Here is a 19,395-nt window from a genome sequence, read left to right on the forward strand (position 1 = left end):
GGACCAAAAATAGACTTGCAATTGATCGCAAGTCTCTTGCAACACCCCATTAGGGATGCTTCACAAATAAAAATACAGTATACTTGGTGAATTAGTGGGGGGGGGGGTGAAGGAGGGAAAAAAGAGAGAAAAGATTGAGGGAGAAACCCCGCCCCCCCCCCAAAAAAAAAAAATAATAATAATAATAATATTTTTTTTTATAACTGCATTCAATGTAATATTAGATATATTTGTATCAGTCATATGCACAATATTAATCATAATGTATAGCATAGTAACACCGGCCTATACCAGGGGCGGAAATCTCTCCCAAATGATAGGGGGACAATTAAGGGCTAGAAAATTTGACAAGCAAAAAAAAAAGGTTATCACCCCAAATTTAAGGTCAATTCGACGAAAATAAATTTGACAAGCAAAAAAAAAAGGTTATCATCCCAAAAGTCCTTAAATCTATAATTATGTTATATATATATTATATTTTGTCTTGTAGTATTTTCGACCTTGTTATGTTATGTTTATATGTTTATCATATTATGTACAATTGTGAAACGGAAATGAATAAATCAAATCAAATCAAATCAAATCAAAGGTCATTTCGTCCCAAAATACATGTTTTATTTCGATTTTGAATGATGTATTTCTTACCATCATAAACTAAAATCCAAAAATAGTAGGGGGACATTTGATATTGTGTCCCCCCTACTATTTTGACTAGGGGGACACGTCCCCCCTGGGATTTCCGCCCATGGCCTATACAGAAGCACAGTGGAAAATAAGGGAAGGAAAAACAGACAGGAAAGAAAGAAAATGGTGAAGGAAGAAGAGAGGGATCATACAAAGCATTCATAAAAAAATGCAATTATACATGAAAAATGAAGATTGAATAAAAAAAAACACCTGCGTGTCCATGAACAAATTATGCTTCAGGGTTTATTGGGTTTTTGTTTTGTTATTGTTATTTTTTTCACCACGGTGGAAAAAAAGGATTGGATTCCCATATTTAGTTTCATTTGAGTATTGCTTTAAATGAAATTTGGGGATTCAAGGAAATCTTAGCTTATTTTTTTTTTAAGTTTGTTTTTTGCTTGTGTTTTAAATTATTTTTTCAGGGTTTACTTTTGTTAATTCGTTTTTGTTTTTTTTTCTCCATGGTTAAAAGGGATTTGGTTCCTTTTCTCATTAAAAAAAATTACTTCGACATTGCCTTGTTTTGAATAAGTTGGGAAATTTTAGTTATTAACAAAATGATTATTTCTTTCTAATTTTGTTTTTGGCTTTTTCATATAAGTTCTTCAGCGTTTAATCGTTTTTTATGGTTATTTTTTGCTCATGTGCTTGTGTTTTTCGTTTTTTTTTTTTTTTGGTGACGTTTTATTTGACTTTTTTTCTCCATGGTAAAAAAAAGGGATTGGCTTCCCTAGCCTTTTCTTATAAATTTCAGCTGCACGGCCACCATAAGTATAGTCGCGTCCAAAAAATGTTTGTTTGGTCGTCGCTAAGTCTAGGATTCTCGAAATAAACAAAAATAGAATGAGTTGATATGGAGCAGTATGAGAAAATTAAAGTAGTTGGAAGAGGGGCATTTGGGTATGTTAATTTCATTTTATGTCATTACTTATTAAGAAAATGTTTCTTCATATTTTCGATCGAGAATTTAGTGTGTGGTCCCGTATGCTCATTTTTGTGTCCCCACAACAAGCACAACGGCCGTCAAATAAACAATAGTGGGTTTTCGCCCAGCGTCGTACGACGTAGAACGTACGTGTGCAAAAATCGCCAACTTTCATGGAAACAGAGGCCCGAGCGTTCTTGAGCTCAAATCACGGACGGTTCTTCCGCAAATTAGCGGGCGTCCGCATTAGAACGTAGGATTTGTCAACAGCCGTCAACAGCCAATCAGATCGCTTGTAGAGCGAGCAAGCTGAGCCGATCGATGTAAACACATTCGCCCATCGCGTGCATGCACATGTTGTACTCTACTCTGACTACACTGATAGCTGAAAGCTTCAAAACATGGACTCGAATGCGAGTTTTTCGGTGAGTACCATTTCAATTATACTAAAATCAAGCTAAGTATAATTTCAAAATGTTACAGTAGAAGTTTAAACGAGTATGATTATTGAAATATGATTGAAAAGCCGTTGCATGGCTCGGTCGACGACGCGACTGCAAGACACATGGCACTGCCAGTTGTGTGCACATAGTAGGAACATATACAATGCACATGTTGGCGTGTCAACATTACATGCCAACCATGCCAGCCGGTCGATCCGGCCGCGTTCAGCGATTTGCGAAACTGCTTACAAGCGAGAGTTGAGCGCGACGGACGCACGAACAAAGAGATCGTTCTACGTCGTAGATAGCGTCGTACGACGCTGGGCGAAAACCCACTAATGACATGATAATATGTCTGATCTCTGATTCTATGATGAACAAGGTTATGATATAACCTTGTTCTCTGTTACTGCTCCCTGTGTGGTGAAATAAGGTTGGCATTGTTTGGCTTATTTTCTCTTTTTCTTTGGGACAAATGCTGGATTTTTTTTACACTGTCGGTTTCCTTTTTTACAATTAGGCCTAGGCCTACAGCCATTTCAGACATTAGGCCTATTTATAACTTGGCTCTTTTAGTCTTAAGTAAATTTGATTCTTTAATATTTTTTTCCTTAATTGAAAAATGACAATTCTTGCCATATTACTTTCCACCAAAAGGCAATAGAGGGCGTACACAAAAATATGCCCAAAATTCAAGTTTCCGAGCGCTCTGCCTCTGGACTGGTGAATACAAAACTTACTCCCAAGTCACTAATTAAAACTAAATTGCAATTGTATGGAAATTAGTATTTTTGGTCACAAAAGACAAGTTAAAATGTGTGATGTGTACAGCATTTGCATACCATAGTCCTACCTGTAGATTCTCCACAGGCAGGATGGTTGCAGTGAGCAAGTGCAATAACTGATGATCAAGAGATAAGTGATTGATCACACTTAAGATAGTGAGACGTGGCGTTATGTGTAGATTCTGATATAATACAGAAACAGAATACCTGCAGAATGCCTAATTTCATTGCCCATACTTTCATCGCCTTATTATCCTGATCATGCTGATGCACTTTTTGTATTCTCCGACTGCTCCAATTCTATAATAATCCATCCTCTGAGGATTCTCTTTATTTTTTCAGTACCGTATACCTTTGTCGCCGACTGCACGACAAGAAGTTGATCATCATCAAACAAATTCCAGTAGAGCAGATGACCAAAGATGAAAGACAGGCAGCTCTGAATGAAGTGAAAGTTTTGTCCATGCTGGATCACCCAAACATTATTGAGTACTATGAAAACTTCCTGGAGGACAAAGCCCTCATGATTGTGATGGAGTATGCTGAAGGTTTGTTAGATAGCAGGAGGAGGAAGAGGAGGAGCAATATATAAATATGAAAATACCTATGCAACTGATAATAATTTATTAGTTTTAAATCATTCTAATTATTTTTTCTTATTTCTCTTGTTGGTAAACATCCCTAAGTGTCCCACTTCACTTGATGAGGAGGAGGAGGGTGATGATGATAGTGAGGATGATACTGATGAATTATGAATGATAATGATGAATTATGATGATGATGATTATGATGATGATGGGGATGATGTTGGTGGTGGTGATGGTGGTAATGAGGATGATAATGATGAGGGTGATGGTGATAGGATGACAATGGTAATGACGATGATGGTAATGAGGATGATGTTGATGACGATGATGGTAATGAGGATGATGTTGATGACGATGATGGTAATGAGGATGATGTTGATGACGATGGTAATGAGGATGATGTTGAGGATGATGTTGATGACGATGATGGTAATGAGGATGATGTTGATGACGATGATGGTAATGAGGATGATGCTGATAAAGATGATCTAGACTATGAAGATGATTGTTATGATGATGATGACAATGATGGAGATGGAGGATGATATTGATAATGGCCTATGAAGAAGAAGATGATGGTGGTGGTGGTGGTGACGAATGAGGAAGATGATAGGGAGGATGATGATGTAGAGGAGCAGGGAGTTTATCATGATGATTGAAATGAGAATTGGTATATTGATGAAAGGCAATGATAGCGATAATGGGAATATTAAGCATTCATCTATTATCGTCCCCTTTTTTTTTTTTTACAAAAGGTGGCACTGTCTTTGAATATTTACAACAAAGAGGAAATGCTCTTATCGAAGAGGATGTGAGTATGATTAATGTTTTCTGTAATAAATGTTGATGCACACACATGTGATTGACCTTGTGAAGCTAAGTCACTCTCTTAAAGTAGTGGAGCTGGTTTGTACGACTTAAGTTGTTCTTTCATTCATAATAGATTATATTGTACTGCATAACTATATCCCAGATTTTGCTTTCCATTAAAATTGCCTCTCCATGATGTATGTAAAAAATAATCCCTTTATTAATTGTTATAAATAATAGCTTTAACATTAATTTGTTCCATTTTGCACTTATTTTTATATCTAAATGCACATGTAATTATTAAATTCCCTTTTAAGGGAGCTTCAGTCATTTGTATGTTTTTATAGTGGCTTTACCCATGCAACATTTCACAGTCACTTTCCCAATTCTTTAATGTTTTGTCTAGATGTAGAAGTGGGAGGATTAGAAGGGAGATTACTCCCTCTGTAAGAGGCTATTATGATAAGGTGTCTTTAAAGTAATAATTTTATTGCTCAGATCCTTCTTTCCATGAACATAAATAAAGCTCATTAAAGTGCCGTGGTGTAGCGGTTTTGTTTCTTGCCTTTTAATCAGAGGGTCGTGTGTTCAAATTCCACTTCAGCTAATAGCGTCCTTTGGCAAGGTGTCATTTCACATTTTGCCACTCTTCACCCAGGTGTTAAATTGATACCCCATATGATGCAAAAGCGTTTGTAGTATGCCTTGCAATTAAGTATTGGAACTCTTGTATGAATGCTCCCCAGGGAGCAGAGATTTTATGCCAGCATGCAGGGATGATTGGAGGTAAATAATAATTAGAAAGTAAGACATTTAGAAACACAAATTATTAACTGCTATCTAATTAATATTATTATTATTATCATCATTATTATAAATTTTCCCATTTCAACCAATAGGAGGTATTGCGTCTGATGGCACAGATATTGCTGTCCATGAAGCACGTCCACTCAAAACAGATACTCCATAGAGATCTCAAGACACAGAATATCCTTCTCAATCGAGATCATGACGTCATCAAGATTGGAGACTTTGGGATCTCTAAGATTCTCAGCAGCAAGAGCAAGGCTTTCACTGTGGTGGGGACGCCCTCGTACATCTCTCCGGAACTCTGCGAAGGAAAACCGTATCCTTTTATGTCCTTCAGTGGCAGTGTAGGAATTACACGAGGGCGATGGGCGATTTTTTTTTCCCCTCATGACAGCCCAAATCACCCCTAAAATTCCCCCAAAATGCGTCCTTCGGGGTGACCATTCTTTCTAGAGTTGCCCCAAGATCTGTTTCAAACAATAATCAAGATTATTTAGAATATCAATATTCTAACTATGGCAGAATAATGATATTTGCTTTTAATGCATAATTGCTTATTGCCCATAAAAAGTAGCCCTTAAAATGAAAGAATGGTCTCCCCAAATTATGCAATCGCCCCAATGTGGAAAAAAGATATCCCTAAAAAAAAAAAAATTATCAACCTTTTCCTCGCTATTGTTGACTACCTTTCAATGGCCCTAACTTGCTTCTGTCAAGCAACACACGAACACAAGAAATAGTGCTGAAATATAATTTTTATTGAACTCGTTCATAATCTAATCATATGCTTTGTATTTTGATACACCCAGATTTGTGTAATTGCTTTGAAATTAGTGTTTTCATTTGATTCATCATGAATGTATAATCAGTCACTCCACTTTTGAAAATAACCCATGCTTAGTCTTGGGTTTCGGAATCCATACAGGACACCACAAAGAGTTGACTAAAAGGCCATGAATAGATGTTATAAGGTGCAATTTGAATTCATAACTCATTATTGCGAACAAATATTATACAAGAGCCCAGTCAATTCCTTGTTTATAAAGCAATTTACCAGCAAGTACAATAATTTGTTTCACTGATTTCTTGTCAGTATTCATTTTCTTCGAAATGTCAAGGTCAGTTTTTCGTTGGACCTATTATTCGTAGTATCTCTTTCTTTAACTTTAAGTTTTGATGAAGGTACAATCAAAAGAGCGATATGTGGGCAGTTGGCTGTGTACTTTATGAGCTACTTACTCTCAAGAGGGCATTTGAAGCAAATGTAAGTATCTCATCAAAAAGGTTTAACCCTATCTAGGCCGGGGTATTTTGGGAGATCATATGACCGAGGGGGGGGGGGGCCTCCCAGGCCCCCCTTTGAGATCTCGGCCGTCACTCGCGCGATCGTGCCAAAAATTGGCACTCAGGTTGTCTTGGACATAATCTAAAAAAATTCTATATTTATTTCATCCAAATTGCTATTAATTGATTATGCTAATTTATGCATAATTAGTATTCATCTTTTGCTTTGTAATATGTGGCATGTGATACCAACTATTTAAAATGTTCATTCACTGTTTTGCTCTAGAATCTACCAGCATTGGTGATGAAGATCATGAGGGGTTCTGTGGCCCCTATATCAGACCGATATAGCGACCAGCTCAAACGTCTCCTCCTTCGCATGCTGCATCTTGATCCTGATAAACGACCTACAATCGACCAGGTCATGGCAGAACCTATCATCTTCAAGGCTGTCGTTGAAGTCTGCATGACGATGGGTGCCGTCAAGGTACACCCTAAGTGAGTGTCATCATTCAGTATTTTTATACCCCTGCCAAAATCAGCGTACAGTCGGGCGGTCGTTTGGTCCATTGCAAATCTTGCCCATCGAACTACTGCCTCAGTTTTTAAAAAAATTTCATGAATTTGTCTCACACATTGGTTTTGAGGTAAAGATGTGCGAGACTAATATTTTGTGTGTGTCGGAAATTGTGTTGCCATAGTAAAAACATATTATATCCCCAAATTAGGTAAAATTTTTCAGTTTTTTTTTTTTTTGAGTCTGTTTAACAAATTTGGATTGATGAATATTTATATATATATTTTTTTAAATCCAGGGCCCATCCGACCATTGCCTCAAGACCACCCACAGGATCCCAGCGTAGATCAGTCTCAAGAGTCAGCAGTGCTAGGTCTTCCTCACACAGATGTAAGTTTGAAAACGTATTCTAAAGTTTGGCCTAATTTTCTCCATTGAAGTTTTCAATAATCAGTTTTGACTTCAGATTTTGACATTGCATCTTTCGCATTGACACTTTTGTTTTTTACAAGCTAGAACCCTTCCGTCCATATGTAACATGTCTGTAATTATCACTTGTGAATTTTCTTCTGGTGGCTACTTTGACAGGTGATCTGGCAAATTTGACAGATCACCTGAAAAAAAAACACAACTGTATAGTGCAGATACAACTTTTTGCCATATCTCGACAAGCTCACTTGCTCAGTGGCAGAGGGTGTATATGTGAATACACCTTTGTGCCGTGAATCGGAAGCACAACACAGATATGGTAAAAAGGTGTTTGTTGCATATACACCTTTTGCCTTATTTTGCTTAGCTCTCTAGCTCAATTTTGCATGTTATGTTGGCAATAAGAGGTACATGTAGTATGTGCAGACTAGCCATAAGCTGTAAGGCGATTTCAGATAGACCAATATATTGTAAAGAGATGGATGTTGTATACCCGTATATGCCCCTTTTGCCCCCATTCTGTGGCGGAGCTTGCTTGCTCAATCATTATGTTGGCAGAAAGGTGTATCTGGCAGATATACCATTTTACTGACAACTGTAGAGAACTCATGAGACTATCTGTAAGATGCACCCTTTTACCATTGCATGATGGGTGGAAATTGAAAAAATGGCTGTATATACATGTAGCTCATGCTATCTTAAAAAATGAATTTTCTGCAAACATTTAGAGTTGGATCAATGAAAAGAGCAACTTTGAACCCCCCCCCCACATGTCAAAACCTGAAAAAGTCAAAATTTTGAGATACATCCTTTTAGCATGTGATGGCCAATCGCCTCTGAGGCCGCCTTTTCCCTATTGCAGACATCAAGTCACTGCAAATAACACTTGTTGTATTTTTATTTTTCTCACTTAATACACAGCTAACATCATACTCGAGAGCAGCGGCAGTGGAGGGCTTCCTAAGCCCCGCCCACATTCCTTGATCTACTGCTGGGGGAATGGTATCCCATCACCCCTCAGGCTGCCTCTGCCCCATGCAGACACCAAGGTACTACAGGTCTCTATCGGGAGATCGCAGAAGACTGGTGTGACCCACAATGGCAGGCTCATTATCTGGGAGGTAATATCTCATTTCAACTCATCACAAGTGTACAGAACGCAGAAATTGCTTCAGTAGGAGTGGGTGTTTAATTTAGGAAAGTGATGGTCATTTTTTCATAGAGCCTCAAATAGTACCCTCTATTGTATTCCTGTATGTAACCTTCCAGAGGCCCTTTTGTTGATTTTTTTTTCTTTAATTCAGCTACTCCATTTTAGCTTTAAACATAATATTGTTACCTTTATAGTTTTCTTATCATGTAGATCAAAATGCAGTGCTGGTCGATATTTGATTTCAATGTAAGTTGATTATAGCCAGCAAAATACTGCCGATAACATGATATATTGCCGAGTCTGAAAATTCATTATGTACGTTCATTATGAGCTGCTATTATTTGTGTGTTATCCTTCCCAGTCGCCATCAAAAGGTACAGACTCTTGAATCACCTGGTGCAGTTAACCAGGTGATGCGACATTTGCTTCGGTCTTAATATGTTAGAAGACAGAAGTTTTCAGTTTGGATTATAATAGAGTTTTTCAGATTAATGTAAAGATGAGCATTAGGGTTTATTTAGTTTTGGAGGTTAGGTTTTATATTTGGTTTTAAAACGTGCAGAACTTCCATCGGAGTAATTGTTGCCGGAGCAAATGTCATGGAACCAGTTGACAAAATGGTACCGTTGTACCTAACAAGGTACCATTGTATTTTATTTTTAGTAGTTGATGTTGGTTCTACATGTATGTATGTTAATCCTTCACAGTCACCATCAATTGGTACAGACTCTTGACCAATTTGTACCGTTGTACCTACCAAGGTACCATTGTGTTGATATTTTTAGTAGTTGATGTTGGTTCTATGTATGGTAATCCTTCACAGTCACCATCAATTGGTACAGACTCTTGACCAATTTGTACCGTTGTACCTACCAAGGTACCATTGTGTTGATATTTTTAGTAGTTGATGTTGGTTCTATGTATGGTAATCCTTCACAGTCACCATCAATTGGTACAGACTCTTGATTACCCGGTGCAGTTGACCAAATTGTACCGTTGTACCTACCAAGGTACCATTGTGTTGATATTTTTAGTAGTTGATGTTGGTTCTATGTATGGTAATCCTTCACAGTCACCATCAATTGGTACAGACTCTGGATTACCCGGTGCAGTTGACCAAATGGTACCGATGTATGTACCAAGGTACCTTGAAGGCCAGTCTGCTGTCTCTATTCAGAGGGTTTCATGTGGTGACCTGTTTGTTGCTTGCCTTACAGGTAATGATATACAAATAATGCACAGTTGATAGTGACATGAGCACTCTACAGAGTGGATTTGGCACGACATAAGTCAATTTCATCATTATTATTTTTATTATTATTAGTGGTGAAGCAGTATCCTCAAGGGTATTTTAAAAATGTGCTTTTGCATAATATTGGGAATAGGTAGGTTCTTATACACATAATCTGCATTCATGGGAATCAGTTTTAATTGTCAATATCTATAGGCAGGTGGCTGCTATAGACAGGCTTTTATACACACAAGCTGCTTTCATGGGAAGGAGTTTTAGTGGTCACTATAGGCAAGTGACCTCTAAACACAGATTCTTATACACCCAATCTGCCTCCATGGGAAGCAGTTTTAAGTAGCTATAGGCAGGTGGCTGCTATACACAAATTCTTATACACACAATTTGCCTCGATGGGAAGCAGTTTTAGTGGTCACTATAGGCAGGTGCCTGCTGTAGAGAGGTTGCCACTAACACAAGTTTGACTGTAGCTGAAGTCATTTTGTTTTCAATGCTTCATTTGATCCACAGACAGGGGAATCTTGATGACATTTGGAAGTGGCGCCCATGGCTGCCTGGGTCATGGTAACTACCAGGATCTCTCCCAGGCTAAGATCGTCGAGGCGCTGCTGGGATATGAGGTGGCGCTGGTCTCTTGTGGAGCGTCACATGTCATGGCAGTGACCAATGAGCATGAAGTATTCTCATGGGGGCGGGGAGATAATGGTAAATAGAGATCACTATCATAGCAGAGGAGTTATAGAAAGTGTAGTATAATAATTTGATGCCTTTAAAAACAAATTGAATTTATGAAGACGTTGTCATATGAAATGCAAAATCAGACTAGTATTTTTTTCATCAAATAATGAATGAGAATAATAGTTCAATTCTTGGTAACCACATGACACCATAATGTTAAATAGCTTCCGAATCGAAGCTAAGGAAAAATAGCTAGTACATCCAGCTTGCCAAGGAAGTGATAGTTTGCCTCGTCACCTGAAATCAAGAGATGAATATATGCTTTATATTCCACATCTGGAACCATTATAAACAAAGAAAGCGATATCCACACGTCTCTACAAGAAGGAAGTTTGATTTTTTAAAATCAAGGTTTCCATTGAACGAAAATCTATTGAGTCGATTATGCTTGTTTAATATGCTAGTGCGTATGTAAACTGCAACAAAAGTTGACAAAAGTTCCATCATCGCAAGTGATGATTGATGTGGAAACTACCTTTTAACATGTGATTCTTAGTATGTGCAATATAATGTTTTCTAAACTCATCTTGACAGGTCGTCTTGGACTTGACAGTCAGGAATCAGTGTCATCTCCTCAAGCAGTGTTACTACCCCCTCAACATCAGGCTAAATCCGTCTGCTGTGGGGTTGACTGCTCTATGATAATCACAAGTGAAGGCGCAGTCATCGCTTGCGGCAGCAATAGGTAAGATCACCATTAATTTCTGTCTCACCTGCGAAGCAGAGTGAGACTATAGGCGACGGCGGCGTCAACACCAAATCTTAACCGAAGGTTAAGTTTTTGAAATGTCATCATAACTTAGAAAATATATGGACCTAGTTCTTGAGTTTCACGTCACATGACCAAGGTCAAAGGTCATTTAGGGTCAATGAACTTTGGCCAAATTGGGGGTATCTGTTGAATTACCATATCACAACTTTGAAAGTTTATGGATCTGTTTAGGAAACTTGGACATAATAGTAATCAATTATCACTAAACATCATGTGCAAGTTTCAGGTCACATGATTAAAGGTCAAAGGTCATTTAGGGTTAATGAACTTTGGCCATGTTGGGGGTATTTGTTGAATTACCGTCATAACTTTGAAAGTTTATTGTTCTAGTTCATAAAACTTGGACATAAGAGTAATAAAGTATCACTGAACATCCTGTGCAAATTTCAGGTCACATGACCAACATCAAAGGTCAATGAACTTTGGCCATAATGGGGGTATCTGTTGAATTACCATCATAACTTCGAAAGTTTATGGATCTGGTTCAGGAAACTTGGACATAAGAGTCATCAAGTATCACTGAACATCTTGTGCGAGTTTCAGGTCACATGACGAAAGTCAAAGGTCATTTAAGGTCATTGAGCTTTGGCCATTTTAGAGGTTAATTATTAGATTGCTGTCATTACTTTCAAAGTCTATAGATATAGTGTATAAAATGTGGATATAGGGGTAATCAAGTATCACTGACAAGTTTTAGGTCACATGATCAAGGTCAAATATCAATGAACGTAGTATTGTATCATTATAATATATGAATAGTGTTTTTTGTGAATAATTATTTTATAGTAGTTTTCAAAGTCAGCACTGCTGCTATATTGAATCGCGTGATGCAGGTGAGACCGCCAGAGGCATTCCACTTGTATTGTATTTGTATTAATTATAGGGGAAGTGTACCCTGATAATAAGTTTATAGTAAAAATAGCAGGAAAAGGGTAGAAATATTCGTGAAGGGTTGAGGAAAAAAAATTGTTAAAAAAATAGCAGAGAAATAATTAAAAATAAACAAAAAATAAGTTATTAGAATTTTATTTTTGATGTCATATACGAGCGGCTGCCCCATATGTCATGTTATACAAAATGCATGAATGTATGGTTCATGATGACTAAAAATTGTTTTCTTACAGTAGCTGGTGTGAAATCATTTGTACTGAACTGAAGGTATAATGAAAACTATTTCCATATTTTGAGAAAAGACATTGTTCAATTTTCTTTGTTTATTGGAAATTCATAATAAAGGAAAGCTGCTTGCATATAACGTCACAATTTATAACTTTTTAATCTATGATGGATTTTCCTCAAACTATCACCAATGTTTTTTTTTTATTATTTTCTGCTACTTTTTCCATAAGATTTTTGTCAGGGTGAACTTCCCATTTAAGACAGCATGCAATGTGTAACATCATATTTTATAAAAACAGGTTCATGGATATTATGCCAAGGCACTGGAGGCGAGTGCCTCGTGCTACTCGCATATTGTAAATTCCGTAAAGTGTACTGCATTGCTACAACACACATCATAAATGTGCGTTATTATTGTTGTGTTGTCATGGTTATTTGTCTTGCTTTGCTATCCCATATATCTTTTCACCCAGGGACGACTTTAAAAAAATACACAAATTGCTATTATAATTATTATACAAGAGCCCCCCCCCCCACCCCCTTGGGCAAAAGAATCACATTTTTATCCAGTCGCCCCACCTCACCCTGGATCTGCTATGTGTATAGATGTGTCTACAATACTGTGAATAGCTTGTCAGAAACTTTTCCAAATGGAAATTCCATGGGGGGGGGGGACAAAATAGTATTAAAAAAACTTGTCAGGGATCCCCCCCCTCTCAGATGCCCTGATAGATACCATTGTCTCCTCTAAACTATTGGCTGTATTTGGATTCAGTTGTATAGGAGCGAAAGACTACCGGTTGGGAGTGGCAATTAGGGTGAGGAGGCGGTGCCAGTATTGTATTATGTCAGTGCATTAATGTCTTCTATGAGAAAATTCACAAGTTTGGAATTGGTTCAATTTTGATGAGTTGGCAATCCCCCCCCCCCCCCTAAAATGCTAACAAAATCAGAAATAATATATATTTGATGTTTTGGGGAAGTGGTAGGTGGAATTATCCCCCTATGCTGCCCAGCCCTTTACCCCCTTCCTCTCCCCTCTATCATTTTCCCCATATGTCTTGTACATAAACCTTTGCAGATTTGCTTACCCAATACTACCCTTCCCCATGTATGAAATTCAGCGTTTCATTACATGCTCTATTGAGTGTCCAGCCTCCCCTTTGTAGTGCCTTTGGTATTGATAAGATTTCATGTCACAATTCATGTGCACATCAGCATTTATTACTCACACTGAACACTTTGTGAAACACCCCCCAGGTCAAACAAGTTAGGCTTGGATCAGAGTGACCAGCAGATTGAGGAGGTGTTTTCACTCACTGTTGTTACGACCCAACCTCTTCCACAACTCAACATTGCATCAGCTGCCATTGGTACATCTCATTCAGCTTTCATTACTTGTAAGCATCAGGCATTCATTCATTTTTCATTAGAGACTCTGTCAAGTATATTTACAATTACCTTAGTATTTTCAACTTTTGAGACAGCACATTTATAACATGTACAGCTACAGTACATACCATAGTCACGTACTGTACCTTGTATTAAATATACATTCATATATGTATTCTTTTTTTTTTCTATGCCATAAAAATGTATGGCTTATGTTTGTTGTTGCTGGAATATTAACTCTTTTTTTTTTTTTTCATTGATTTGTTTATGGGGGTTTTTCAGTGTGTGTTGTATATGAAATAGGTGTTTCCCTTTTTACTTCAAATTCCATCAACTGTTTGTTGCAAATTTAAATAAATTGGGAATGACGTTGACCATGCCACAGTTGATATATTGAAGTGATAGTCTTGGTTCCTGCTGTTCACGTACTATTATCTTGAACCTTACTGTATATAACAATTATATATAATGCTATAAACTACTCGCAGGATAGATTAATTGTTTTTAGATAATTAAGAGTTTGGTTTTTTTGGTCTGTTTGGGAAGCCAGTCATCATTCTATATTTGCCACATATTATAGAGAATACCTTCAGAATTTATTTATTGCCTTAGAAATGGTGGCAGGAGCTTTAGTCAGAATAATAATAATCAAAATTTTATGGAACTACGTCAAGGATATATCATGATATAGTTATGCCCTGCGTGAAAATGCTGTAGTATTACTTTTGGCCCTGTTACATAAACCTTGAACCTTGAAGAAGTACTCTCCCCAAAAGCGTACACGCTGTCCTGGAGAGGGTTGTGCTGTGTCAGGTGCAGTCAGTGCTTCAGTTGATGTGGTGATCCTGTGGTGGTATTCTTGGTGCACTATATACAGTGTGCTAGGTGCAGTGTGCGGGTGGTACATGTGTGTGTCTCTCTTACAGCACCTGAAGGGGAGGGGAGGCAACATTTTATTGTGGCACTGCGTTTTTACGATTGATCATACACAATAATCGATGCAATCAATCGTAAAGTCAACTCCCCGATCAATTGCTAATAGCTTGAATGCATGCTCTTAACTTTTTATTTTATTTTAGATGAAGGTGACTGTTATACATTGGGTTCTAATCAGTTCGGACAGCTCGGCTGCAGGACAGACCATACAACTCCCAGAATCCCATGCAAGCCAAGCTTTCCTGATGGTGTCATTCTCAGCCAGGTCGACTGTGGAGACATGTTCACAGTTGCCATAGCAACAGGTAGAAATCCATCTCGTTTCGCTAAGATCTTTGTATCTGAGCTATATATTGATATTTAGATTAATGTCAATTAAGTTTTTCTCACTTTATTCATTTTGGCATGTTGTATCCCCTGCACAAATAAATTCACTTTCATTTTCTGAGAAAATGCAACTTTTAAAAATTTATATCACACAACATATGGAGGGGCTGCTTGTTTGTGATGTCACAAAATCAAAACTTTAAAAATTCATTAAACAACCACCAATATTTTTTCTCAATTTGTTGTGCTTTCGTTGAAACCAACCTATGGTCAGGGTGGACTTTCCCTTTAAGATGGAGATACATTTTATTTTACATGGTCCCTAAATTATTATTTTTCCCCTTTTTTCAGATGACAAAGTCTATTCATGGGGTAAAGGAGCCAGAGGACGAATAGGGCGCCCTCTCCAGGACACAAGTGTACCACTCGAAGTCCATTTAGATGACGAGGATATTAATGTCTTATCTATTTCCTGCAGTCATAGCAACACGATTGTGGCATCAAAATGTAAGTAGGTACTAGTGCTGGTCTATATTTCAATATTTAGTTGATATTTGCCAGCAAAATATAGCCAAAAACATGATATATCGTCGAGTCTGAAAATCATTATGTTCATTATGAGCAGGGAAGGATTAAATGAAAGGCTTTCATCGATAATTGTCCAAAGCAAGACTTTGGGTACCAACTTTATACAAATTTCTGTGTTGGATTACCGCAATAAAGAACAGCTTTTTGGTCGATAAGTGGCAATTAACTTTTTATAATCAACAATATTTTGGTCATATAGTGTTACAGCAGTATATCAACATAATCAACAAAACCATTATCAAATATTCAATATTTTTTCAATATTGCATTGTCAGACATTGATTTATTAAGAACATTTTTTTTTCTCATCCTTATTACAGACAAGGAGAGTGATGTGTGAGATTGAACCAACACATATTCCAGCATTGATACTCCTCCCAAGATGATTACTCTGCGACAGCTCCTCGTTTATTTTCTGAAGTATCCACCTTAAAGACTTTCTTGAAAAGTTGGTTTTAGCATAAGATTCATTTTTTTTATCCTATTGTTTGTTTAAATCAAATAATAAAGACATATGCAGTGATGCTTTGCATTTTGCATTTTATTAGAAGATGATTGTACATTGCAAAACATATACAACTGTTGATTGTAATCACTAATCAAAAAAGAAAACAAAATCTGCATCTGGGGTCAACGAACAAGAAAATATGGGCGTAATTGAAACACTAATGGAAAAAAAATATTCTGATGTTTTGGTCAAAGGACTTATTCAGTTATTGATTTTATGTCTGAAGTGCTGTTTCAGTAATTTATTATCAAGCATCTCCTTTTTAGCTATGTGAAATATTTGATGTAAGACAACCAGTACTACATGTTTATATGATTTTCCTTTGTTGCATTGATGTGATGAGTGTGGATTTCCCCCTTCCCCTAGGGGGGGGGGGGTAGTGTCTTAAGCTAATTATACTTTTTGTACATTAGGCAGTCATATACTTCACTACATGTAATACAACCTTTCACATGAACAAGGAAATACCAAAACAAAATCTTTTCAAAAGGTCCTTCCTTTTAGAGGGTGGGATGTAGATACCATATTTTATTGCAATTTTGCAAAATGGTAGTAATATGAATCATATTTGCATTTTTTGTTTGTGGTGTGTAAGTATTTTGAAATTGCACAAAATATTCACATTGAAATTTTCCAAAATATTCAATATCTCACTTGTAATGATATTACTTAGCTACATCATACATGATTCTGGATAAATATTGGTCTTTGGAATATTTTCTTCTTGTATTTGTGGTTTCATTGTATGCTTGTTGTTTTGGGCACAAGGGAAGTCTAGATGCAAGAGTAATATATATCTTTTCCTCCTTTCTTTGATTAAAAAATGAATGTGAGTATGGTTTTATTGTGTTCAAACATTATACTTAGTACATTTTTTAAAGATGCGTATTCGTTCTTGTTAAAAAAATATGCTTGAAGTATTTATGATGAAATATGTCCTCAATCATTTGGTTACCATGATGAAAATCATAGGAATGTTTCTTAATACTGTCTGTAAAGCTACCGAAAAGATTGTTTAACTTCATTCAAGATCAAAATATTATTTTTTTATATTGCAGCTAATGCTCGAATCATAATTGCAAACCTTTAGGTCAGACAGGAATCACCTGAGATTTTGAAGCTAATCGGTCACTTAATTTCTGTGTTAATTGATGACTGCAGTCATTCACCAACTAAACACTGTAATCCAAGGAGGAACAGTAATCACTCCTTTACTTTAATTGCAAAGTATGAAATGATGCTCATGAAATAAGATTTTCAGGGTTTCCTCTTGAAAAATTATTGCTCGCAATAATAGCATGTACGGCCAAAGGCCCGCAGCTTAGATTTTTGTAAACCTCCATAAAGTAACTCAATCCCTAAATTTCAAAGCAGCTACATTTCACAAGCCTATTTTCCATCCAGATAAATAAATTAAAACAAAGTATTATTTTGGTACCAGCTTGGCAACATTCATTCATATTTGTTGTCCAGTTGCCAAGACGATGCCAAAAATAAAGCGTCAGTGTACCTGTGTATTTATCAAACACCTTGATGTATTTTTATATAAATTGTGCAACTTTTTTAAAGACCCATACCAGACCCAAAATTGAAATTGACAAATTGTAAATCAATCTAAAGTTCATCAACTTGAACACACAGCAATGAAAGGCTTATGCATATTCACTGCTTCCCAGCTTAGTATTTTGCTTTGATAGCTCCAATTATCGGTTCAATTTTTATTCTGCTTTTCATCGGCCTTGGATCTGTGATGTCATTCTGTATTAAAGGCATTATGATTCCATAGATTTGTACACTGAAAACTAAGTGAGATTCATGCTTCTAGATTCTGCTTTTGATTTCGTCACTTTGATCATATAGAGATATTATTAGTATATTTTCATGTATGTTTTAATTGATGAAATCTATAGCTTTGGACTGTTAAGTCTGCTATATTTCATTTTCCACTTATTTGGGAAGCTTTCCAAGTCTATCTGCATTCAGATGATGTGTAACACCTCTTCCTGACATAGCAATTTAGGCAAAATAACAGGCAAACAAAGAAATTAAAAAAAAAATATTGTGAAGAGCTACAGGTCTCTATCCATTTATATATTGAAATATTTCAGCGCTACTTTCCTCTTCAAATTGATTATAAAAATTGATTTCATTACCTTGTACAAAACTAAGGAATCACAACCCTTATGTGATGTCACATCATTCAGGTCATTATGAAGATCATTAAAGCCTTTTGTCGAATCCTGGTAATTTGAGATTTTCTGAAGCAAAATATTCGGCCGTCAAACAGGGAATGTAATATGTACTTATTTGTAATTGTGTGCTTCCACTAATGACACCATCCAAATTGTAGAATTTGTCTTCCATCCCATCAAAACAAAGGTTTGCATTGTCAAAGGAAGTTCTTCTTGTAAATGTTCAGTATTTAAAGAATTTATATTTTAATATGTTTATAATTATGCAAAGTGCAATGAATGAAATCCTTTACTACCATGTATAATATTATGTTGGACCAACTGATTTTTATTGTTAGATTTTGTTTATAAGTTTACCAATCAATGATATATTTTAGATTGCACTTCCTCAAGTTTTATGATATATACATGTATCTGATGATGAACTCAAATTTTGAAGATGAACATTTTTTACCAGACAAATTCAAGATTACAGGGTTTTTTTAAGTCACATTACCATTTTCAAATGAAAGGCTGACCACTCTCTGTACCTATGCAATGTTTTTATGTAATTTATTGTACTATTAACCTTATCTATCCTTTTTGACCAAAAGATATATTTATAATAAATATACCATCTTTTACAAGAATTGTTTTATTATATTTTTTGTTTACAGTACCGGTAATTAGGAAATGTGAATATCATGAATAGGATTTTTTTTTTTTTTCCTGTATGTGTGATTTTGCCAAGGCCAAATCCCTTGGGACCACAAAATCTGCTACACTCTGGCAAAATTTGACTTGCAGGATGTAAATACTAGTCTTTTTGCATTTTTGGCCCTGTCTTACAAAGATTTACGATTGATCCAATCAACCACAACTATAATTAGCCAGCAACGTCAACATCTAAATGCACGTTTGTTCAAAATATTTTCTAGATGTGATGTATAATCATGCATTCATTGTTTTCTTGAAAGTTCAGTGTGCTTCTCTTTGTTTACCAAGGAAATCATGCAAATTTCCTGAAGCAAAAATTATGACATTGTTGGATTCCATATAGTTTAAGATGATCAGATCAATTGTAACACTTTGTAAGACAAAACCCTGGTCTGAAAAATGCTTTGACTTAAGCAATTATCCTTCCTTCCTGCTTAATAATCTCGGT

General features: G+C 36.3%; 1 protein-coding gene across 2 annotated transcripts; it reads left to right on the plus strand.

Annotated features, from left to right (window-relative positions):
• The first annotated feature begins 1,430 nt into the window (after nucleotides 1–1,430).
• LOC129270947 (serine/threonine-protein kinase Nek8-like) lies at nucleotides 1,431–18,880 on the plus strand. Of its 2 annotated transcripts, none has more exons than XM_064106940.1 (15): nucleotides 1,431–1,587; nucleotides 3,183–3,388; nucleotides 4,183–4,238; nucleotides 5,137–5,363; nucleotides 6,230–6,311; nucleotides 6,618–6,829; nucleotides 7,147–7,238; nucleotides 8,199–8,398; nucleotides 9,503–9,647; nucleotides 10,190–10,384; nucleotides 10,952–11,102; nucleotides 13,569–13,708; nucleotides 14,780–14,941; nucleotides 15,315–15,470; nucleotides 15,872–18,880. In XM_064106940.1, exons 1-15 carry the CDS (start codon nucleotides 1,541–1,543, stop codon nucleotides 15,889–15,891), a joined length of 2,091 nt encoding a protein of 696 aa, XP_063963010.1. In that variant the 5' UTR covers nucleotides 1,431–1,540; the 3' UTR covers nucleotides 15,892–18,880. The 2 variants fall into 2 exon arrangements, with proteins under 2 accessions (XP_063963010.1, XP_063963011.1); XM_064106941.1 differs by lacking the exon at nucleotides 1,431–1,587 and adding an exon at nucleotides 1,861–2,037.
• Nucleotides 18,881–19,395: the final 515 nt, after the last annotated feature.

This window comes from Lytechinus pictus, chromosome 11 (genome assembly GCF_037042905.1).
Source record: "Lytechinus pictus isolate F3 Inbred chromosome 11, Lp3.0, whole genome shotgun sequence".
Lineage (NCBI taxonomy): Eukaryota > Metazoa > Echinodermata > Echinoidea > Temnopleuroida > Toxopneustidae > Lytechinus > Lytechinus pictus.

Excerpts from the sequence above, each read along its gene's own strand:
- LOC129270947 (XM_064106941.1), top strand. The coding sequence starts at position 1,961 with ATGCACATGTTGTACTCTACTCTGACTACACTGATAGCTGAAAGCTTC. Across the intron at positions 4,239-5,136 it reads ATGCTCTTATCGAAGAGGAT|GAGGTATTGCGTCTGATGGC; the intron begins GTGAGTATGATT and ends TTCAACCAATAG. Across the intron at positions 10,385-10,951 it reads ATGGGGGCGGGGAGATAATG|GTCGTCTTGGACTTGACAGT; the intron begins GTAAATAGAGAT and ends TCATCTTGACAG.